General features: G+C 45.1%; 1 protein-coding gene and 1 long non-coding RNA gene across 2 annotated transcripts; one reads left to right on the top strand and one right to left on the bottom strand.

The window, feature by feature from the left end:
- The first annotated feature begins 170 nt into the window (after nt 1–170).
- Nucleotides 171–17,371, top strand: LOC135362558 (uncharacterized). The gene is made up of 3 exons (XR_010407393.1): nt 171–451; nt 13,195–13,402; nt 17,184–17,371. It is a non-coding gene; the product is annotated as an uncharacterized LOC135362558 (long non-coding RNA).
- Nucleotides 17,372–17,835: 464 nt separating this feature from the next.
- On the bottom strand, nt 17,836–20,277 carry HCAR2 (hydroxycarboxylic acid receptor 2). Its single transcript, XM_045887751.3, has one exon. The coding sequence runs from the start codon at nt 19,789–19,791 to the stop codon at nt 18,700–18,702; it is 1,092 nt and encodes a 363-aa protein (XP_045743707.1). The 5' UTR covers nt 19,792–20,277; the 3' UTR covers nt 17,836–18,699.
- Nucleotides 20,278–24,036: the final 3,759 nt, after the last annotated feature.

Below are 24,036 nucleotides of genomic sequence, written 5' to 3'. Positions count from 1 at the left end.
CTTTCCTTCAGGGATTGTCTGTTCTATAAACAGTTGTCTTAATGAAGAAGTGTGGGAACTAGAGTCATAACAAACAGCCAGAGGATCAAGGGCATGTGAAGTAGAAGACCTTAAAAATACTAGAGGAAGGACCCTGGTGGATCCAGAGTGTGCCTTGCCTGTGGTACCCTTGGAGAGACCCTGGGGGTATGCTTCAAAGGAGAATGTGTTTCATTGATTTAATTGTCTTCTAGATTTTGGTTTGTGTACCCAGATTTGCCTTTGCCTCCACCACTGTGATATGGAAGTCGTCTATTCCTCTATTCCACAAATGTGTGTTGTGTACCTACTATGTGTCAGGCAGTATGCAAGACACTGTGGAAATGAGAGCAAGCCAGAGACACACAGCTCCGGCCCTCACGGGGCTTCCAGTGTGGTGGACGAGACTGAAGCTAAACAAGTAATTGTGCAGGTAATTACTTAATTCACGTTATGATACATGCTACGAAGAAGAAAAACCCCAGGGTCCTATGAAAGTACAGAAGAGAGGAAGGATTCCGATCAGACCCTCCCTGACAATAGGCCTGTTAGGCTGCAAGTTCTCCCCTAATGTGGTGGCTTGGGGAAAGCGGTTACAGCAAGATGTCAGGGAGGTCCCTTAATAGGCCAGCAAGGCCAAGGGCAGACTCCAGGGACACTATCTGGAGCACAGTGGGCATCTATTTGTTTTCAGCTTAATGTTCATGAGAAAAGTCAAACTAAGTTTGAAGACGAACGATTGTTTTATACCCATAAATCCCAGAGCAGGGAAGTTTTAAAAACTGAATTGGAATCCCTTGTGTCACTCTTCTCTGTGTTCTGCTGGAAGAGAAGTCTGTGGCCCAAATACCATGTCTTGTCCGCATTCTGGCTACAGCTGATTAGAACAGTTATTGGTACCCATGCCCGGGGATCATCCATTGGCTGACCGGCAGCCCCTGAGGTGGCCTGGTATCTAAGTTTTGCTTAGAAAGGCACTCTATTCTGGCATATTTGTTTCCTAGGGCTGCTGTTACAAGTTACTACACACTGGGTGGCTTAAAACAACAGAAATTTATTCTTTCACAGTTTTGGAAGCCAGAAATCTGAAATTGAGGTTTTGGCAGGTCATACTCCTTCCAGAGATTCTAAGGAAAAATCCCTCTGTGCCTCTTCCAGCTTCCGGTGACTCCAGGCATTCTTTGGCTTGTGGTTGCCTCGCTCCACTCTCTGCCTCTGTCTTCATGTCACCTTCTCCTCTGTGTCTCTCCTCTTTGTGTGTCTACTATAAGGGCACTGTGATTGGATTTGGGACCCATCCAGGTAGTCCAGGATGATTTCATGTTGTTGACCTAAATTTAATTATATCTGCAAAGACCTTTTTCCGAAATAGGTCACATTCATAAATAAGGTGCCTGGGGTTAGGCTGGGGAACATATCTTTTTCGGGGTCACCATTCAACCTACTACAATTGGCTAATGACTATTATACCCAATGATATCCCCAGCTAGAGCCTTCAAACAAGCTCTCAAGGTCCACTTGCAGGAGAGCGTATGGTAATCAAGCTTCCAAGACTCCAGACACATCCAAAGGAGGTGCTGCATGTGCTAGTCTGCCTTTCCTTAAAGAAAATAAAATTAGGGGCGCCTGGGTGGCTCAGTCATTAAGCATCTGCCTTCGGCTCAGGTCATGATCCCGGGGTCCTGGGATCGAGCCCCGCATCGGGCTCCCTGCTTGGCGGGAAGCCTGCTTCTCCCTCTCCCTCTGCCTGCTGCCACCCCTGCTTGTGCTCTCTCTCTCTGTCAAACAAAAATAAAAATCTTTAAAATAAAAAATAAAGTGGCATTAAGTACATTCACCATGTTGTGCAGCCATTTCACCCTACCCAGTTCCAAGACGTTTTCATCACCCCCAACAGAAACTCCATACCCACTGAAAAGTCATTCCCCCTGCGCCCACCCCCAGCCCCTAGCGACCCCTCTAATCGGCTTTCTGTCTTTATGGATTGACCTGTTCTGGAGATTTCCTATAAATGGACCCAAACAATATGGAACCTTCTGTGTCTGGCGTCTTTTCATTCAGCATCGTGTCTTCAAGGTGCATCCACATTGTGCCATGGTCAGTGCTTCACTCCTTTTTATGGCTGAATTGTATTCCGTTGTACAGATGGACCACATCTGTTGATCCATTTATCATTGATGGGCATTTGGGTTGTTTTCACCTTTTGGCTGTCGTGAATAGTGTTGGTGTGAATATTGTGTTCAAGTTTTTGTTTGAACACCCGTTTTCAATTCTTTTGGATATGTTTGCAGGAGTGGCAATGCTGGGTCATATGGTACCTCTATGTTTTACCTGTTCAGGAATTCCCAAACTGTTTTCCACAGCGGCTGCACTGCTGTATATCTCACCAGCAACATAGCAGAGTTCTGATCCCTCCACTTGCTTGCCAACCTCCCCTCCACCCACCATGAAATGCTAATACCACACATACACCATGTATTTGTTTATGTACCATGACCCTATGGAGGGCAGGCTCTGTGTCTAATGGAAATATTTGCAGGGGGTCACAGACTCAGAAGCCTGCAGGAATTTATAAAAACACTGCTGGCTCACGAAAAGCACATTAGCCAGCCCTTTGGGCCAGTGGGCTGCCATGTTGCTGACCCTGATTGATTTTATTTTATTGAAATGTGTATACAGTGGATGTAACATAATTCAGGCAATGGATCCCCTTTCCTTTTAATGGGGATTCACTTTGTGACAGGTTTTCTGCCACGAAAAAACAATGCTCTAATAAATATCCTTGTCCTTGAGTATTAGTGTTTTTATTTCTTTGGGCCAGATTCCCAGGAGTGGGATCATTGGGTGAAAGGGTATGTTTAATTTTAATTTTAACAGACGTTGCCAGATAGCTTTCCCAAATGGCTGTAAGCACCACATGCGGGAGAGCGCCCTTTCCTCCACATTCCTGCCAGCATTTGACAAGATCTCTCTTCTCCATTTGTGTCAGTCTCATGTCTTATTGCTTCTTTAATTTGCATTTTTCTGACCACTGTTGAAATTGAGGGTGTTTTTGTACATTTGCTAGCCATTTCATTTTGCTCTTCTATGAACAGTCTATCTATAATCTAAATCTGTTTCTGTAGTGGTTGTTTGTCTTGTTCAGGTCAATTTGTAAAGCTCTTTATATAGCGTCCATTTGGCCATTGTTTTCTGGATAGGGCTGCCAAGGGTCGCATCGGAACTCAGGCCCTGACAGGCCATGTGACCTTGGCCAATTGTTTAACCTTGTTAGGCCTCAGTTTACTCATCAATAAAGTAGTGATCATCAGGGTGTCTGGGTGGCTCAGTCGGTTAAGCATCTGACTCTTGATTTCAGCTCAGGTCATGATCTCAGGGTCATGAGATCGAGCCCTGCATTGGCTCGGTGCTGGGCGTGGATTCGGCTTGGGATTCTCTCTCTCCCTCTCCCTCTGCCCCTGCCCCTCCCCAAAGGAAGAAAAAAGAGTGATCATCATTGTCTTCACCATTCCTGCTTCATAGCATGCTGTAGACACAAAACTGTTAATACACGTAGAGTCAACGGAATGGTGCTGGGCACATCATAAGCCAATTCCAGTAGCTGACAGTTATTTATATTACAAATATTTTTCCAGCTCCATCACTTGAACTTGCCGTATTTATGGTATCCTTTGTCACACAAAACATTTTAAAGTTTACATAGTGAAATATATCCATCTTTTCTTTCCTGGCTTCTGAGTTCCCTGGCTTGGTTAAGATCCCCGTATCTCTTCCGTGATGAACTTCCCTGCTCCCATAATCAGAGGCACATAACTAACCATTTCCTTGATTTATTTCCTCCTCTTCTCCCTCACCCAGTAGGATGAGACCTTTAGAACAGTTTCACTTCCTCATCTTTCCTTCCCCATGTGTGTTTCCTACTGAGACTCATGACACTCTTTATGCCCCACCTTGCTCTCTCAGTTTTGGCTGAGATAATCTAGTATATGTAAGAATTCCCTTGGAGGATCTTTGCTTGGTTTTAAGAGTCCTTCCCTGTTCCACAAATCCCAGTGTATTCTGCTCCATTTAGATTTAAAATGTCACATGTGGGGGCACATGGGTGGCTCAGTCGGTTAAGCGTCTGCCTTTGGCAGGTCATGATCTCAGGGTCCTGGGATCGAGCCCCGCATCAGGCTCCCTGCTCAGTGGGGGGCCTGCTCCTCTCTCTCCCTCTGCTGCTCCCCTGCCTGGGCTCTCTCGCTCTCTCTGTCAAATAAATAAAATCTTTAAAAAAAAAGTCACATGTGTACATTTAAAAAAAGATTTTATTTATTTATTTGACAGAGAGAGAGAGAAAGCACAAGCAGGGGGAGTGGCAGGCAGAGGGAGAAGGAGAAGCAGACTCCCTGCTGAGCAGGGAGCCCAATGAGGGATTCGATCCCAGGACCCTGAGATCATGACCTGAGCCGAAGGCAGACGTTTAACCAACTGAGCCACCCAGGCGCCCGAGTCCCTATTCACTTTTAACTCATGAGTTTCTTAATCTTGAAAATCATGTATTTCAGCTCTGGAAAGTTCATTATGTGCTGTATTTGGATTTGCTGAAGTGCTCTTGTTTATAATTGTTTTAAATTCAGAAGCATCTCTGTCCACTTCTGTCTCTGGGTGCTGGGGCCCCTTTAATGGGCTGTTATTCCTCAGGTCAGCTCGCTGGGGCTGAGGTTTCATCGTTGAGGCCTCCCTACATTGTGCAAGCTGACAAAGAGCCTCTGTTCCTCTGTATGAGTGATCTGCTTTTACTCACAACACTTCTGACAAATGTGTGGGTTTTTTTCTCCATACTAACCGATTCTCCAGCTCTCTGGGTGGGTGTCCTAGAATTCAGCTCCATTCTGACACTAAGTACCTGCAGTTAGCATTAGACCCCACAAGTTCAGGGCTCAGTCCTACATGACTGTCCTGACAGTTCGGATACCAGCTGCAAGTCCCACATTGCAACCTGTACTTCTGACCAATCAGCTCTGAATCAGTGGCTTCCATGGCCCCTTCTCATGTTGGGCAATCTGCAAGGGTCTAGAGCAGAGAAGCTTCTATTCCTGTGAAGTTGGGGTATACCAGTCTCCAGCATACGGATGCTTTATGACCCAGATGCTCTCTGGACCTCATTGTTTAGGGTTTTTTTTTTTTTTTTTTAAGATTTTATTTATTTATTTGAGAGAGAGAGAGAGCATGAAAGGGGGAAGGGTCAGAGGGAGAAGCAGACCCCCGCTGAGAGGGGATCCTGATGCGGTGCTGGATCCTGGGACTCTGGGATCATGACCTGAGCTGACAGCAGGCGCTTAACTGCTTAAGCTACTCAGCCACCCAGGTGCCCCTGTTTAGGGGTTTTTTTGGGGATTTCATCACAGAGACATGACTGACTACATCATTGGCCATTGGTGATTATCCTCCAGTCTCCCCAGAAGTTGGGGGAGACATGTTGGGGGAGGGAGCTAAAAGTTCCAACCCTCCAATCATGTCTTGGTCTTTTTGGCAATCAGCTCCCCATCCCAAAGAGCTGGAGGGGTCCTCAGCCACCAGTCAACCTCATTAGCATATAAAAGTTGCTCTTATCCCTGGAGACCACAAGAGCTTTAGGAACTGTGTGCCAGGAATAGTCTCCCTGAGCTGCCCAGTGCCAGGGAATGCTCAGCCCATCTTCACTCTCTTCTTGGTCTTTTGGATTTCTCAGAGTCAATGTTAACCTCATTTAGAGTCAGAAGGCCCTGATTAAGCCTCTCTGTGCATCAGTTTCCAATAAAAAGATGTGGGATCTGATTATAGGGATACCTGCTGGCTTAGTTGGTGGAGGGTGCAACTCTTGATCTTGGGGTTCAGGCCCCACGTTGGGTATAGAGATTACTTAAAAAATCGGGGCACTTGGGTGGCTCAGTCAGTTGAGCATCCGACTCTTGGTTTCACCCGGGTCGTGGTATTGGGTCATGGTCTTGGGGTTGTGGGATTGAGCCCCGCATTGGGCTCTGAGCTCAACGGGGAGTCTGTTTGGGATTTTCTCTCCCTCTCCCTCTGCCCCTCTCACCACTCGCTCTCTCTCAAATAAACAAATAAATCTTTTTTTTTTTAAAGAATTTTTTATTTATTCATTTGAGACAGAGAGATACAGAGAGAGAGAGAGAGAGAGAGTAGGAGCAGTGGGGAGAGGCGGAGGGAGAGGGAGAAGCAGACTCCCCGCTGAGCAGGGAGCCCGATGCGGGGCTCGATCCCAGGACCCTGAGATCATGACCTGAGCTGAAGGCAGACGCCTAATGACTGAGCTACCCAGGCACCCCTATAAATTATATATATATATATTTTTTTTTTTTTTTAAGATAATTTATTTGTGAGAGTGAGAAAGTACATGAGAGGGGGGAGGGTCAGAGGGAGAAGCAGGCTCCTCGCTGAGCAGGGAGCCCCATGCGGGACTCGATCCCGGGACTCCGGGATCATGACCCGAGCCAAAGGCAGTCGCTTAACCAACTGAGCCACCCAGGCGCCCCTAAATTATATTTTTAATACAAAAAATCATCTGTAAGATTACGGATGTTAAAGTACATAAACCATATGAGTGTAGTCCAAATAGGTCATTTGAATTTTCAAAAAATAATGTATCATACAGATATATTAATACATATATTATACCCAAGCAGCTTCATGAGAGATTGTTCCTTAAAGATAATGATTTCTTCAGCTCTGGGAAGTCATGACCTGAGCTGACAGCAGGCGCTTAACCGCTTAAGCTACTGAGCCACCCAGGTGCCCCTGTTTAGGGGTTTTTATGGGGATTTCAGAAGTCAAGAAGACCCAGAAGGCTCATCAGAAGCCAAGGGAAACTTCCTCTTGGAGAACCCACAGACCTGGAGGCTCTTCCCAGAATCCACTGTTTTCTGCCTGCTTTACCTATCTATTGCTGCCTAACAAATTACCCCAAAACATAGCGGCTTAAAGCAACAGTAATTACTTATTATCTCTGACGGTTTCCACGAGCCAGGAATTCAGACAGATGCCCGCACCTGGGCCGCACACTTTATTTATTTTTTATTTTTTTATTTTTTTTAAAAGATTTTATTTATTTATTTGAGAGAGAGAGAATGAGAGAGAGCAAGCACATGAGAGGCGGGAGGGTCAGAGGAAGAAGCAGACTCCCTGCCGAGCAGGGAGCCTGATACGGGACTCGATCCAGGGACTCCAGGATCATGACCTGAGCCGAAGGCAGTCGCTTAACCAACTGAGCCACCCAGGCGCCCATGGGCCGCACACTTTAAATGGGTGACTTTTCTATTATATGAATTACATCTCAGTAAACTGTTCTCAAAAGTATTAAGATTTCAAAAACAAAAAAGTATTAAGAATTTCAAGATTTTATTTATTTATTTATTTATTTATTTATTTATTTATTTATTTATTTACGAGAGAGCAGGGAGAGGGGCAGAGGGAGAAGGAAAGAACCCCAAGCAGACTCCACAACAAGCCAGACGTGGGGCTTGATCTTATGATGCCAAGACCACGACCTGAGCCAAAATCAAGGGTTGGACGCCCAACTGACTGAGCCACCCAGGCGCCCCGCATTTCTTCATTTTTAAAAATATATCATGCCCATAAAGAGAGATGGTAGATTAGTGTTTGTCAGGGGCTTCAGGAACTCTACCAGACTGCTAAAGGGTATAGGGTTTCTTTTTTTTTTTTAAAGATTTTATTTATTTGACAGCGAGAGACACAGGGAGAGAGGGAACACAAGCAGGGGGAGTGGGAGAGGGAGAAGCAGGCTTCCCGCGGAGCAGGGAGCCTGATGCGGGGCTCGATCCCAGGACCCTGGGATCATGACCTGAGCCGAAGGCAGATGCTTAACAACTGAGCCACCCAGGAGCCCCGGGTATAGGGTTTCTTTTTGGTGGATGATGAAGAAGTTCCAGAATCAGATAGAGGGGATGGCTACACAACACTGTGAATATACTAGGGTGGATTTATCATTTCTAGGCCTTTTGGCCAAGATCAAGTGTAAGTACGGTTTGGGTAGGTGTCCTGGGCTGGATCAAGGTTGAGAGCTTGATGCCAGGGTCACTGGGAGTCGCACGGTATACTGGTTTCTTGAAAAATGGCTCGGGTGGCTGGGAATCCAGGTGGTGCATCTGGAAGCCAGCCCTGCCAAGGACACCTGGCCACCCACAGGGGACTTGCTTGCAGCTGCCAGAATCACAGGGCCATCTCTCTCAGGGGTTTCTCTGGCTTCCCGCAGTCGGTTGGTTCTCCTCAATCCTGTCTTCATTTTACTCTATCAGTAATAAAGGACCGACCCCTGGGCAGTCGAGAAGTGCAGGAAAGCGCTGGCTGAGCCCTCAGTGGGAAAGACACAAAGGCATTGACGTCAATTCAGATTTGTGTGCCCTGCTTGTCCGGACCCTCTCAGCCCTTCTAGGCATGTGTCTGAATGTCAGAAAGTGTCCAGCACAAGATAAAAATAAGTAGCCTTAAAAAAAAAAAAAGTGAATTTTATAGTATGTGAACTATATTTCAGTAAGAAAATAAATCGGGAGCTGCAAAAGCTGGAAAGGTCCTCGGCCTCTTTCATTCTCTTTGTCCCAGGCACCTGGCCGGTGGGTGGTAAAACTGAAATTTCATCCTGATTCCAAAGGCCATTCTCCTTCACGTCCGCCATACCGTGTGGGTACCCATGCAGCCCGGCAGGGAAAGGCCATGCTGAGTTTGAATTTTATTCTACTGATAATTGAAGGTTTCTGAAGCAGGAAAAGAGATACAATTCAATTTTTTGTTTTAGGAAAATAATCATTAGGAGCTTTATGTGAATATTTTTTGTTAGAAATAACAGTGGATAGGGGCGCCTGGGTGGCTCAGTTGGTTAAGCGACTGCCTTCGGCTCAGGTCATGATCCTGGAGTCCCGGGATCGAGTCCCGCATCGGGTTCCCTGCTCGGCAGGGAGTCTGCTTCTCCCTCTGACCCTCCTCCCTCTCATGCTCTCTGTCTCTCATTCTCTCTCTCTCAAATAAATAAATAAAATCTTTAAAAAAAAAAAGAAAAAACAGTGGATAAGAATATTGAGGAAGGCTTTTTTTTTTTGGATTGACTATAATAATTTTAGTAATTTTGTTACGATATATATATATATATCTTAATGTAAGCTCTACACCCAACATGGCACTTGAACTCACGACCCCAAGATCAAGAGTCCCATGCCCTACCGACTGAGCCAGCCAGGCGCCCCAAGATACATATTTTTAAAAGCATGACTGAGGGGCTCAGTCGTTAAGCATCTGCCTTTGGCTCAGGTCATGGTCCCAGGGTCCTGGGATGGAGCCCAGCATCGGGCTCCTTGCTCAGTGGGAAGCCTGCTTCTCCCTCTCCCACTCGCCCTGCTTGTGTTCCCTCTCTCACTATGTCTCTCTCTGTCAAACAAATACATAAAATCTTTAAAAAAAAAAATATGTGTTTTAATAAATTCTGAGATCGGTTTCCATAATCAAACAAAAGGTAGAGGAAGAGAGAGAAGCAGTTGGGCACTGTTTGCCTATGAAAAGTCAACCTGTCCTTAGTGTTGGTCTACTTTCTCTAAAGTTGAATTTCTCTGCTGTGTAGCACGGCAGGCCTTATGTCAAATTCTCTTCAGATTTATAGGAGTAAGCAGTTTTAAATAAACACATAGGGCGTTCCAGCTGAGCTCTGGAACCACTGGCTGCCTGATGCATATAAGAAGGGTGATCAGACCCTGTGAGTCTGCGAGGGCCACCATGACAAAAGGTCCACAGACTGGGGGCTGAAACAAGAATTTAGTTCGCCCTAAATAAATAAAATCTTAAGAAAATAAAAATAAAGAAAAATAAAGAACCTATCTCCAAATACTGTCACATTCGAAGATGCTGGGGGTTAGGATTTCAACAAAGCAGTTCAGTCAGATGCTCTGGCTCCATGTCGCACTCCAAGAGTTTGCAAGAGTTAAGGAAAACGGTTACATGAGAATCACCCAATCTAGAGGTTACCAGCAACCACAATAGATTCTGGCTCATACTTAATATCCTGTCCTAACTTCCCCTTCAGTGTCTCTGGGGCAGAGGTCTTGCCTGACACAGGAGAGAACCAGGGACGATGGAGAAGTGAGGGATAGGAGCGAGGATGAACTAGAAGCAGGGACAGTTACTCTACGGATTCTGCTCCCACCCATTTTTTGTTAGTTTCAGTCAGGTGAAATTCACACAACGTATCCATGTGGTGGCATTTAGTACATTCAATGTTGTGCAGCACCCCTCTGTCTTGTTCCCAAACATTTTCATCACCCCAAAAGGAGACCCCACACCGGTTAGCAGTCGCTCCCCATTCCCCCCTCCCCCAGCCCCTGGCAGCCACCACACCATTCTACCTTCTGTCTCTGTGGATTTACCTGTTCTGGACATTTCATATAAATGGAATCATACGCTATGTGGACCTTTTTTGTCCGGCTTCTTCCAGTCAGCATAAAGTTTTCCATGGTCGTTTTGTGAGAGTTTTTAATCTTATTACTTTTTTTTTATAAACAAGCTTATTTTTGGTTACCTTTTATCTGTTTCCCAAGTGGCTAGCCGTAAAATCTTTAAAACATAAAGGGCATCTGGGGGCAGGGATGCAAAAGAAGGTGGAGGATAAGCTGAATCTGGTCAGATGGAGGCCTCATCAACAGAATGGGTGGTAGCTGAAGTCGTCAGTTGACCTAAGCATGCACACGTGTGTGTACATATACCCTAATGCTCATAAAGAATAAAAATTCAGGGGCGCCTGGGTGGCTCAGTTGGTTAAGCGTCTGCCTTTGGCTCAGGTCATGATCTCAGGATCCTGGGATCCAGCCCCACATTGGGCTCCCGGCTCAGCGGGGAGCCTGGTTCTCCTTCTCCCTCTGCTCCTCCCCTTGCTTGTGCTCTCTTGCTCTCTCAGACCCAAGCTGAGATCAAGAGTCAGACACTTAACAGACTGAGCCACCCAGGTGCCCCAGACATACATAGATTTTTGTATAACCACCACCATGTTCAGGATACAAATGGCTCTCACCCTAAAGAAACATCCTCACGCTCTACCAGGCCTATCGCCCTTTCCCTAACTTCTAGCAACCACTGATCTGTTCTTCTTTATAATTTAATCATTTTAAGAATGTTACGTAAATGGGATTGTAGAGTATGTAATTTTTTTTAAGATTTTATTTATTCATTTGAGACACAGAGATACAGAGAGAGAGAGACCGTGAGCAGGGGGAGAGGCAGAGGGAGAGGGAAAAGCAGACTCCCCACCGAGCCAGGAGCCCGATGTGGGGCTCGATCCCAGGATCCTGGGATCATGACCTGAGCCAAAGGCAGACGCTTAACCATCTGAGCCACCCAGGCGCCCCTACAGTATATAACTTTTTAAGATTGGCCTTTTTCTCCCCACTCAGTATAATGTCCTTGAGATCCACCCAAGTTGATGTGTGAATCAATAGTCTGTTCCTTTTTATTGCTATGTAACATTCCATGGTATGGACGCACCACACTTTGTTTAACCATTCACCTACTGAGGGACATTTGCAGATCCTTGTTTGTTTATATTATTATTTTTTAAAGATTTTATTTACTTATTTGACCGAGAGAGAGATAGCGAGAGCAGGAGCACAAGCAGGGAGTGGGAGAGGGAGAAGCAGGCTTCCCGCAGAGCAGGGAGCCCGATGCGGCACTCGATCCAAGGACCCTGGGATCATGACTCTTGCAAGCCCTAGGCAGACGCTTAACTGACAGAGCCACCCAGGAGCCCCTCAGATCCTTCTTTTAAAATGAAGTAGGGGGAGAGAAACCATGAGAGACTATGGACTCTGAAAAACAAACTGAGGGTTCTAGAGGGGAGGGGGGTGGGGGGATGGGTTAGCCTGGTGATGGGTATTAAGGAGGGCACATACTGCATGAAGTACTGGGTATTAAACGAAAACAATGAATCATGGAACGCTACATCAAAAACTAATGATGTAATGTATGGTGAGTAACATAACATGATAAAAAAAATTAAATACCAAAAAAAAAAAAAGAAGAAGTAAAAGCAGGGTGCCTGAGTGGCTCAGTTGGTTAAGCATCTGGCTATTGATTTTGGCTCAGGTCATGATCTCAGGGTGGTGAGATTGAGCCGTGTTGGACTTGACCGTCAGTGCATAGTCTGCTTAAGATTCTCTCTCCCTCTCTGTTCCTCCCCCTGCTCACGCATACACACTCTCTCCCTCTCTCAAATAAATAAATAAAATCTTTAAAATGAAGTAAAAGCATTGCAGATAGAGTTGAGACCAACTTCCATCCGTGTCCCTCCCTCCAGCCACAGAAGTAATGTATATCCTGTAGTTACTGTGCATTCTTCTCATCTGAGATTGTTGTTTTCTTACATATTGATGCTTCCAAAAACCATGTTATTTTGTTTAGCATGTCTTAAACATTTACATGTTATCATATTGAATGTATCTTTTTTAAAAGATTTTATTTATTTATTTATTTATTTGAGAAAGCAGGTGCAGGGGGAGGGGCAGAGGGAGAGGGAGAAGCAGACTCCCCGCTGAGTAGGGAGCCTGATGAGGGGCTCGATCCCAGGACTCTGGGATCATGACCTGAGTCGATACACCCAGGCACCCCTGAATGTATCTTTTGACAACTTGGTTTTTGCTTTAGATATTATGCTCAAGATTCAGTCCTGCTGATACAGCTACCTCTGGTTCTTTTTTTTCCCTGCTACTTAGTATTCCGCTGGGAGCCTGTATCCCTATGTATCTCTTCCCTTACTAATGGACACCTAGGTTGTTTCCTCTTTTTTCCTTTTTTTGTTTTTTCTTTCACTATTACAAATGGTGTTACAGTGAATATCCTTGATCTGCCTCCTTATGAAATGGTAGTTCCTTTAGAAAGACAAGAAGGGCCTTCAAAAAGGAAGGAAGGGGCCAATCACTAATTAGCTTTGAGAACAGAAACTGATGTCTAGAGCACCTTCCATGCGCAAGGTACTGTGCCGGGCAGCTTAAGTACATGATCTCAGCTTGGACCTGGGAGGTGCCTGGGTGCCTAAGTTGTTGGGCAGCCTGGAAAATTCTGGGAATATTGACCCCAAATGTGTCGAGGTATTCACCCTACCTTCTTCAGTTCACATTGCTTATCTCTTATTTTGCATTTTTTCAGAACTTTAAAGGTAAAGACTCTGGAGTCAGACCTCTGGCCTCTGTTCTCTTGGTCCCTCACTCATAGACTGTTGACTTCAGGCAAACTATTCCAACTCTCTGAGCCTCAGTTCCTTACCTGCGAAATGGAAATAGCACCTGCCCTATGAAGTTATTGGGAGGATGAAGTGAGATTACCCACATAAAATACTTCACTCAGTGTCTGACAGGTGAGTAAATCTTAGATATACTGGTGGCAATCAAATGATGATGCTGATGAAAGCAATGTTTCTCTTATTGTGGGTCTGTCTTTGCCTCATGTTGCTTTATGAGAACCAAAAGCAGGGGAGCCTGGCAGGCTCAGTCCCTAGAGCATGGGACTCTTGAGCTCAGTGTTGTGAGTTTGAGCCCCATGTTGGGTATGGAGATTACTTAAAAAAATGTTTTTAATTAAAAAAAAAAAGCAGATCATCAGTACCATTTTCTTATTCAAGTATCATAATCTAGAGGAGGGATATTTTGTAAACATGTTGAAAAGGAACCCAGTTTTTCAACCTCATGACATCAGTAGGTCAACTCACTTTTTCTTCTTTTCGATTGTATAGGGAACGTCATGTACCTTTCCCAATACCTGTTGATGGTTGTAAATCCCTCTGTGGGTGTGGCCAGAACACTGAGTATATCAATATTTGTTAAGAGCATAGAAGTGCTTGCCTTTCATTTGCCAGGGCCGTGGGATTGTGGACTATAGGTCAAGCCTGACATTTGTAATGCCCTAAAGAGACAAGGTGGCCAAATCTTAAATTTGAGCTCCAAGAAAATAGCAACAACACCAGTTGCAAAATAGTCATGTTTCATTTGTCGTAGAAGACACAAAACTTAGTGAACAGAATGTCATGGCTAGGTATTTCTGCAGCTAAGCCTGCTGAAGAGTATTTCTTTGCCCCCAATTTGTGAAGCAATATATAAAATTACAAAGACTTTAATTCTCCAGGAAGACCTTCTGAAGGGCTCTAAAACTCACATCTGGAGGTCCACATCCAAATGGGTTTGGGGCACGTGAACTGTGTGGCTTCCAAAGGTCAACTGATGACTTTTCCATTCTTTTGGGACGACTGTCTTATAACATGGCAGCAAGAGAACTGAGATCCACTGAAAAAAAGTCCAAACATGCTGTGTATGAGTGGCATGGAAAGTGATCTGGAATGTTATCTGAGGAACACCTGGCAGAGAGCATGGCTTTACCCAAACAGTAATTTTATTTATTTATTTATTTATTTATTTATTTTTAAAGATTTTATTTATTTGAGAGAGCACAAGCAGAGGGAGAGAGAGGGAGAAGCAGGTTCCCTACCGAGCAAGGAGCCTGATATGGGACTCGATCCCAGGACCCTGGGATCATGACCCGGGCCGAAGGCAGCTGCTTAACCGACTGAGCCACCCAGGCGTATTTTTTAAGATTTTATTTATTTATTTGACAGAGAGAGACACAGTGAGAGCAGGATCACAAGCAGGGAGAGAGGGAGAGGGAGAAACAGGCTTCCCGCAGAGCAGGGAGCCCAATGCGGGGCTCGATCCCAGGACCCTGGGATCACGACCTGAGCCGAAGGCAGACGTTTAACGACTGAGCCACCCAGATGCCCCCCAGACAGTAATTTTAAAATACCCTTTGCACCGCTGTTGTGTGAATCTTCATGACTTCATCACTCTTTCATAGAGAGTGGTTTGGGACCAGTCAGATTCTCTCATGTGAGAGTCTGACTGGAGAGACACAGGTATGGAGAGGTTAAGTCAGGTTCACAGCTAAGAGCAGGACGAAGGCTTGTGAGCTTGTCCCCTGGCGCTGCCTGACCCTGCTTTAACTCTCTCTCAGTTTCTGTGAGATACTCCAGGATCTTTCCTCACTTTTGATTTTTCATTTTTTGCTTAAGCTAATTTGAAGTGTGTTTCAGATACTTGCATTTATGAGGACCTTGAGTTGAACAATTATAATAAGGCATCTTCTTACTACAATGAGGGGAAAAAAAAAAAAAGGAATTTCCTTCTCAGGAACTTGGCTGGTAACACGAACAGCCCAGCGTCAATTGTCAAAGAATTTCATCAAAATTCCAGTTCTGCTTTGAAGAAGTTCCCAATTCAAACCAAAAGATAAGGGGAGTAGGAGATGATCCATGGCCCAATTTGGTTGTTAAATGATCCATTTCTGATACTTAGTGACCCAACCAAATGCCACCACAGGCCAGGGTACCACGGATAACCAATTCCTCAGCAAAATTCTGATTACAGAAGCCAAGTGGGGGAAGAAAGGAGTCAGGACCATTTGGGAAGACAGCTGCTTGTTGTAAGTGGGACGGCCAACAGAGCGACAGATCGTAATCCGGAAATATGTTGAAAATGAAACTACAAGGTGTATTAAGGACCAGAATCCTAGATGTGAGTTAGATCCCTCTCTTCAGGCAAGGCACTGTGGGTCAGGTAGACTAATAAATTTGGAAAGGTAAGGGAGTTCATCAAATCAGAAACAAACATGAGTTTAAAGCCCCAATTTTATGGTTCTAGACTTAGGGGTAATCTCTTCAAGTTTGGAAGAGATTGTTTGGGAGCAGTTAAAATGAGGTCCTACTTTTTTTTTTTTAAAGATTTATTTATTTATCTATTTGACAGCGAGAGCAGGAACACAAGCAGGGGGAGTGGGAGAGGAAGAAGCAGGCCTCCCGCAGAGCAGGGAGCCTGATGCAGGGCTTGATCCCAGGACCCCGGGACCATGATCTGAGCCGAAGGCAGACGCTTAACGACTGAGCCACCCAGGCGCCCTGAAGTCCTACTTTTTATATAATAAACTCATAGAACTCATAGCCCCCAAACTGGTACCCTCTAAAATAAAGAGGAAGTAATGGAAAATCAATGCATATATGATTATAACTGCCCCATCCAGGGGCGCCTGGCTGGTTCAGTCAGTAAAGCATGTGACTGTTGATCTTGGGGTTGTGAGTTCAAACCCCATGTTGGGTGTTGAGATCACTTAAAAAAATTAAATCTTAAAAACAAATAACTGCCCCTTCCAGCATAGAGACAGTACACATATGCTATACCACAGTGTGAGACTGGATGGAACACATCATTGGTTTAGTTCAGAATAACAACATTACTTGCTCCCATTTTTTAAAATTAATTAATTAATTAATTAACTTTTTATGTAAGTTCTATGCCTAACGTGGGGCTTGAACTCATGACCCTGAGATCAAGAGCCGCGTGCTCTTCTGACAGAGCCAGCCAGGTTACATTAATATTGGCATTCCTCTGGACAGGGAAACAGAAATATTTAGTAGGAGACTCCTCTCTTAATAAATATTATTGATGATCAAGGATGATGACGATGTTCTTATTTTATAGACATGACAAATTGTGATTTAATTCTTTTTAAAGATTTTTCTTTCTTTTTTTTTTTTTTTAAATATTTACTTGAGAGTGTGTGAGAGACAGAGTGAAGATGAGTGGTAGGGAGGGGCAGAGGGAAAGGGAGAAGCAGACTCCCCACTGAGCAGGGAGCCTGATGCCGGCTCGATCCCAGGACCCCGAGATCGTGCCCTGAGCCAAAGGCAGATGCTTAACCGACTGAGCCACCCAGGCGTCCCCCCTTGTTCCTTGTTCTATCTCCACCAACCATTCAGAGCAGCATCTGACACATCATTGGCACTTAATACCTAAAAGCTGATGGAAGGGCCCCTGGCTGTTTCGGTCAGTAGAACATGCAAATCTTGATCTCAGGGTCGTGAATGCAAGCCCCACCTTGGACGTAGAGCCTGCTTTAAAAATAAATGAATGAAAGCTGATGGAACTCCTGAGCAAACGGACGAATGTGAGTTAGTGCTGAACTGGTCTGAGTTTCCCAGCCAGGCTCGCTGCTGACTCATGCAGGGGAGACTGCGGGAACGTACTCCTTTCCTCTCAGCTCATCTCTGCCACTTCTTCCTCTTTGAGGTGATCTCTGCTTTAACTTTCTACTTCTAGGAATCAACGGGAGAACCGGGCAAGCAAAGCACTCCAAAAGCACTTCAATATGAGAACGTCTGTCTGTTCTTCATTTATTGCCATTTAAGCTCTGGCTTGGAGTCTGAGTCTCTCCCTTTCTTATCTGTATCTGAGTCAGGATGGCAAGGCAAGCCGCATCTTGCTAAAGAATCAAGGAGGGACAGGCTGGGGATGAAAGCATAACAGAAACTTGGACTGATCACAGACTCAAACCAGTACATTTCCTTTCCATCCCAGAACTGGGAACAGGAACTGTTCCATAGGAAATTCTTTCTTCTCCCTCCCTCCTCTGCAAACACCCCAGTCTGTCCCGATTCCTTTTTAAATACACAAATAGTCATAGCAGTATTCACCTAACCCTAAATGTACAGGGCCCCTGCAACCCTATTTGTACCACCCTTCCAAATTAAATGATTTTTACTTATTCCCAGCCCTTCCTCATCCTCGTCCTAATGTAGGTGTAATTTTTACTTACCTCTCTGTTGATGAAGCTCAGCGTCTGCCTCCTTTCCTTACTTGACAGTATTTGGTATTTTCCGTCGGGACACAGTTAACAACCCATAAAGGTCTCCGCTTAAGTAAGAAGTCCCTTTCTGTGAACCATCACCCAGACACATGCAACACCAGACTGTGCATCTCACATCAAAATTTATTGAAGTGGTAGATTTCTTATAAGGACAGGAACACAAGCAAACAAACCAGGAGGAACCTTCTCCCTCTAACCACTGGGCAGCATTTCCCTTTTAATGACAAAACCAAACAGAGGTGGGAAGCAGCCGTCTTCTCTGAAGCCTCTAACCCTCAGCCTTCCAGTTAGTGTCAACAGGAGAGGAATGGATTAGGCACAGGTCCCCGCACAAATGCCTTTTCTTTCTCTCAGTAAGACTGTTTTGCTCAGTCCCGCCCCGGCTAATCCCTCTCTCACCCCTACCGGTGAGTCTCTCTGCCGGGTGCTTTTCTGCTAAAGCTTGGCTGAAAGATGAATCGGTCCCTTGGAATGTGGGTGACCTACTGGCTTCTTTAGTGATTCCTGGCCTCCGCCCAGGGGCCATAACTCCCCTCCAACCACTTAGCTTTCCTCATCCCGGCTGGAGCTCGATGGACTGGGTATCGCCCTCAGGAGCTGAGAGCCACCCCCGCCTCAGGCAGGTAGGGAAAGAGGCCAGTGAATCACAGGTGCTCACGGGCGTCTCCCTGGCTCCAGCTCTGCTCGGCAGAACTGTGGACAGTTTGGCCATCTTCGGTTCTGTGAGTGCCAGAGACTGAGCAGAAGTTTCAGAAGCTTTACTCTCCGTTCCCCCCAAGAGTCCTCTGGTGACGCTGGACAACCGGGCAGCCCACTCCGCCACACTCCTTCTCTAAATCCGATTCTCCGAATCTGGAAATTCCAGGAAACCACAGGCCACGTCTCATGATGGTACTCTGTGCACCCAGCCAAACTCTTTCCCCGGAGACCTTGGTTCTTGGTGACAATCTCACTTCTTGGCTCGGGTATTTAGCGAGAAGCTGGGGTCGGATAAGACGGGTTCCATGGCTCACCGGCATGGGCCACCAAATTGTCTGGCACACTCCTGGTAGCACTCAGATCCCCCGTGAGCTCCATGCTTGTGCTCTGGTTATTATCTGGCTGTTGTGGCGTCTTCTTCCACAGGTAGCGGTTGATCAGGGTGGAGAAGAAGTTGGGAAAAGATGGGCTGGAGAAGTAGTACACCAAAGGGTCCAGCATGCTGTTCATGTAGGTGAAGCTAAGGGTGATGAAAAACGCCAGATCAACCGAGCGATAGATATCACAGCTCCTCGTGCCCACGGTGCGTAAGAGCCAGAAAATGCGTATGCGCACAGCCACGCTGGGCAGGAAACAGATGATGAAGACGATGGCCACCACCATGATGAAGTTGATGGCCCTCTTGATCTTGGCATGTCTGTCCATTTGTCGCTGGCGCAGACTCCAGATGATTCTGGCCGAGCAGAACAGGATGATGCCCAGGGGCAGGATGAACTCCAGGAGGAACATGGCATCATGCCACCTGAAGGTATGGCAGATGCTAAAGCTGCTGCATAAATTCGCATCTTGGTTCTTGATCAACATTTGTTTGTACAGGAGGTGACCCGTCAGGCCGATGGTGACACCCCACAAGAGGCAGGATATAATGGCCGCTGTCCGATTCGAGATCTTGTTCAGAGCATGGTGAGGATGGACCACCCGGAAGTACCTGTCCACAGCCACCACCGTGAGGAAGATGATGCTGCCCTGGCGGTTCATGGCCAGCATGAACAGCATCACCCGGCAAGGGATGTCCCCGAACCTCCAGTCCCACTTCCTCACATAGTTGTCCGTCAAGAACGGCAGGCAGATGATCAGGAGAAAGTCAGCCACAGCCAAGTTGAACAGGAAAATCCGGCTGGATTTCCAGGACTTGAGGTGAAAGCAGAAAATCCACAGGGCAAGGCCATTGCCCAGGAGCCCAAACACAAACTCCAGCCCCAACACCGTCGGCAGCACATTGGCTATGAAGTCATCCCGGAACACACAGCAGTTCTTCTTGTCTATTTCCAGAAAATAATTCTGCTGCTGGTGCAGGCTCATGAGTGGAACGAGTCGGTCCTAGCGAGTGCTCAAGGAAAGAGGTGTGTGTCTGAGTGGCGAACGCGAGGTTCAGCTCCCGCCTTTATGTCATGTCAGGGTGATGAAACTGGTGACTGAGTGCTTACCAGGAAACTACGAAATCCCTTAAAAAAAAAAAAAAAGCCAGCAAGGCTCTTATGCAATCTGCTGTTTGCATAAACAAGTAATAAAAATCCCCCGGGGAAGACAGGAACCCACAAAGTTTCCTAAATGTAAAGGATAAGTTTAGGCAAGCCGACTGGTCCTTTGTGAATTATGGCAATGTGAAGGGCTTCCCTTTGGAAGGCTGCGTGCTGACATCCTGAGCGCTTAGCTTTAGAGAATTGATTCACTGTTGGGTGGTTGACTTACATAATGAACAAAACGACAACGGCAATAATAATTTCCTGTGCTAAACAGCATGGTTTTCCAGAAACGTTAAGAACGACTATGTAGTGGGGCGCCTGGGTGGCTCAGTCGTTAAGCGTCTGCCTTTGGCTCAGGTCCTGATCCCAGGGTCCTGGGATCGAGCCCCGCGTTGGGCTCCCTGCTCCACGGGAAGCCTGCTTCTCCCTCTCCCCCTCCCCCTGCTTGTGTTCCCTCTCTCGCTGTGTCTCTCTGTGTCAAATAAATAAATAAAATCTTTAAAAAAAAAAAAAAACGACTATGTAGTATTAGCATGCATATGACTTAAGAAACAGTAACATGTATATGATTTCTTTGGAAACACCAAGGAGACAGTGACTGTCTATTTTATGAGGACAGACGTGTTGCATTTGATGCTTCCCTGCTATATTCTCTGTACAAACACGGATTGCTTTTCCACACCAGAACTTTGCAATTAAGCTCTAGTTAGGAAAAAGGAGAAAAGATACTTGAGAACAGCATACAATTTCATAAGATGTTTGAAAACTTGAACCTGGTTTGGATTGCCAGTGGTATGTTACAATAAACTGAGTTTCTGTTTGTTTGTGTTAGACTTTGATAGGCTTCTGTGCTCAAGTAAGCAATTTATTTTGAAGTATGTGATTTTTATTTATTTTTTAAAATATTTTATTACTTAGAGAGAGACAGCGAGAGAGGGAATACAAGCAGGGGGAGTGGGAGAGGGAGAAGCAGGCTTCCTGCGGAGCAGGGAGCCCGATGCGGGGCTCGATCCCAGGACCCTGGGACCATTACCTGAGCCGAAGGCAGTCGCTTAACGACTGAGCCACCCAGGCGCCCCTCTTTTTATTTTTTTAAAGATTTATTTATTTATTTCAGAGAGAGAGAGCACGAGTGGGAGGGGCAGAGGGAGAGAGACTCTCAAGCGGACTCTGTGCTGAGCGTGGAGCCTGAAGTGGGGCTTGATCTCATGACCCTGAGATCTCAACCCGAGCTGAAACTGAGAGTCAGATGCTCAACCGACAGCACCACACAGGCGCCCTTAAAGTATGTGATTCTTAAAAATCAATAAGCGTTATTTTTTTTAGAGTTTTAGATTCACAGCAAAATTGAGCAGAAAGTACAGAGAGTTCCTGTATCCTCCTGTCCCCCCACCCACAGCCTCGCCCCACTAAGTGCATGTGCATGATATTTTAAAAGCCTCTATTTTCAGGAAATTAAACTTAAAGGGATGGGACCTTTGAGGACTTTGAACTCTGCCTCACAGCAGATCACCATTTCACACATCATTTCTTTGCTTTTTAGTATAATTGGGTGTAACCCTATGGAACATTTCTATCCTTTAATATTTTGGCTATGATCCTTGCTGAGCAAGAGGTTCTAAAATGTGTTGCTTCTACTTTGAGTTAAAAATAGGAAACTGGGGGGCGCCTGGGTGGCTCAGTTGGTTAAGTGACTGCCTTTGGCTCAGGTCATGATCCCAGGGTCCCGGGATCGAGTCCCACATCGGGCTCCCGGCTCAGCGGGGGGCCTGCTTCTCCCTCTGACCCTCTCCTCTCTCATGCTGTTTCTCTCTCGCTCGCTCTCTAATAAATAAATAAATAAAATCTTTAAAAAAAAAAAAGGAAACTGGGGGCGCCTGCCTGGCTTAGCAAGTTAAGCATCTGCCTTCAGCTCAAGTTGTGATCCCGGGGTCCTGGGATCGAGCCCTGCGTCAAGCTCCCTGCTCAGCAGGAAGCTTGCTTCTCCCTCTCCTTCTGCCGCTCCCCCTGCTTATGCTCTCTCCCGCTCTATCAAATAGATAAATAAAATCTTTTTTAAAAAAGAATAATATACACAGGAATAAATTTAGCCAAGGAGGTGAAATACCTGTACCCTGAAAACTATAAGACATTGATGAAAGACATTGAAGAAGACACAAAAAAATGGAAAGACAAATTCCATGCTGATGGATTGGAAGAACAAATATTGTTAAAATGTCTATACTACCCAAAGAAATCTACAGATTCAATGCGCTCTCTATCAAAATTCCAATAGCATTTTCTGTAGAAATAGAACAATAATTTATTTTTTTGTAGAAATAGAACAAAAATTCCAGTAGCACTTTTTTGTAGAATAGAACAAATAATTCAATAGAAAAAAATAATAATTTTGTGTACAGAATCACAAAAGACCCCAAGTAGCCAAAGCGATCTTGGGAAAGAAGAACAAAGCTAGAGTCATTACACTCCTGATTTCAAGCTATATACCAAAGCTATAGTAATCAAAACAGTATGGTGTTGGCATAAAAACAGACATATAGATCAATGGAATGGAACAGAGAGCCCAGAATAAACCCATGCAAATATGGTCAATTAATTTACAACAAAGGAGCCAAGATACTGGGGAAAGGACAACCTTTTCAATAGATGGTACTGGGAAAACTGGACAGCCACATGCAAATTACATTATACATGAAAATTAACTTATTTTTTCCCTCCCTCCTTCCCTCCATACACAAAAATTAACTTTAAAAAGGGGCGCCTGGGTGGCTCAGTTGTTAGGTGTCCAACTCTTGGTTTCTGCGCAGGTCATGATCTTATGGGTTGTGGGATTCAGCCCTGCCTCAGGCTCCCCGTTCAGCAGGGAGTCTGCTTGAAGATTCTCTCCCTCTGCTCCTCCCTGCACTCACGTGCGCACGCGCACAAGCGCTCTCTCGCTCTATTTAAAATAAATCTTTTTTTTTTTTTTAAGATTTATTTATTTGACAGAGAGAGATACAGCGAGAGAGGGAACACAAGCAGGGGGAGTGGGAGAGGGAGAAGCAGGCTTCCCGCTGAGCAGGGAGCCCGATGCGGGGCTCGATCCCAGGACCCTGGGATCATGACCTGAGCCGAAGGCAGACGCCTGACGACTGAGCCACCCAGGCGCCCCTAAAATAAATAAATCTTAAAAAACATTTAACTTAAAATAGATTAAAGACTGGAACGTGTGACCTGAAACCATAAAACTCCCTACATAGGCACTAAACTCCTTGACCTTGGTCTTCGTAATGATTTCTTTGGATTTGATACCAAAGGCAAAGACAAAAAAGCACAAATGAACAAGTGGGACTATATCAAACTAAAAAGCTTCTGCACAGCAAAGGAAACCATTAACAAAATGAAAAGGCAAGATACTGAATGGGAGAAAATATTTGCAAATTATATATCTGGTAAGGGATTAACATCCAAAATATACAAATAATTCATACAACTTAATAGCAAAACAGTTTTATTAAAAAAAGGACAGAGAATCTGAATAGACATTTTTTCTAAAGAAAACATATGGATGACAAATAGGTACATGAAAAATGCTCAACATCACTAATCATCAGGGAAATGTAAATCTATACCAAGATGTAATATCACCTCACAGCTGTTAGAATGGCTATTATCAAGAAGGCAAGAAATAACAGGTGTTGGCAAGGCTGTGGAGGAAGGGGAACCCTGTTGCGCTGTTGGTGGGAATGGATATTGGTGCAGCCACTGGGGGAAACAGTATGGAGTTTTCTCAAAAAATTAAAAAAAGAAATACCATACCATCCAGCAATCCCACCTCTGGGTATTTATCCGAAGAAAACGAAAACATTAACTTGAAGAGGGATCTGCACGCCCATGTTCCTTGTAGCATTATTCACAATAGCCAAGATATGGAAAACACCTAAGTGTCCATAGGCAGATGAATGGGTTAAAAAAAGTGTATATATATATATATATATATATATATATGGAATATTATTGAACCATAAAAAAGAATGCAATCTTACCATTTGTGACAACATAGATGGACTGTGAGGGTATTATGCTAAGGGAAATAAGTCAG

Source organism: Mirounga angustirostris, unplaced genomic scaffold (genome assembly GCF_029215605.1).
Source record: "Mirounga angustirostris isolate CCGP_5_RB_7025 unplaced genomic scaffold, mMirAng1.0.hap1 SCAF_14, whole genome shotgun sequence".
NCBI classification, from domain to species: domain Eukaryota; kingdom Metazoa; phylum Chordata; class Mammalia; order Carnivora; family Phocidae; genus Mirounga; species Mirounga angustirostris.
Note: the sequence above shows the minus strand (reverse complement) of the source record. Positions and strands in the feature narration are given on the sequence as shown.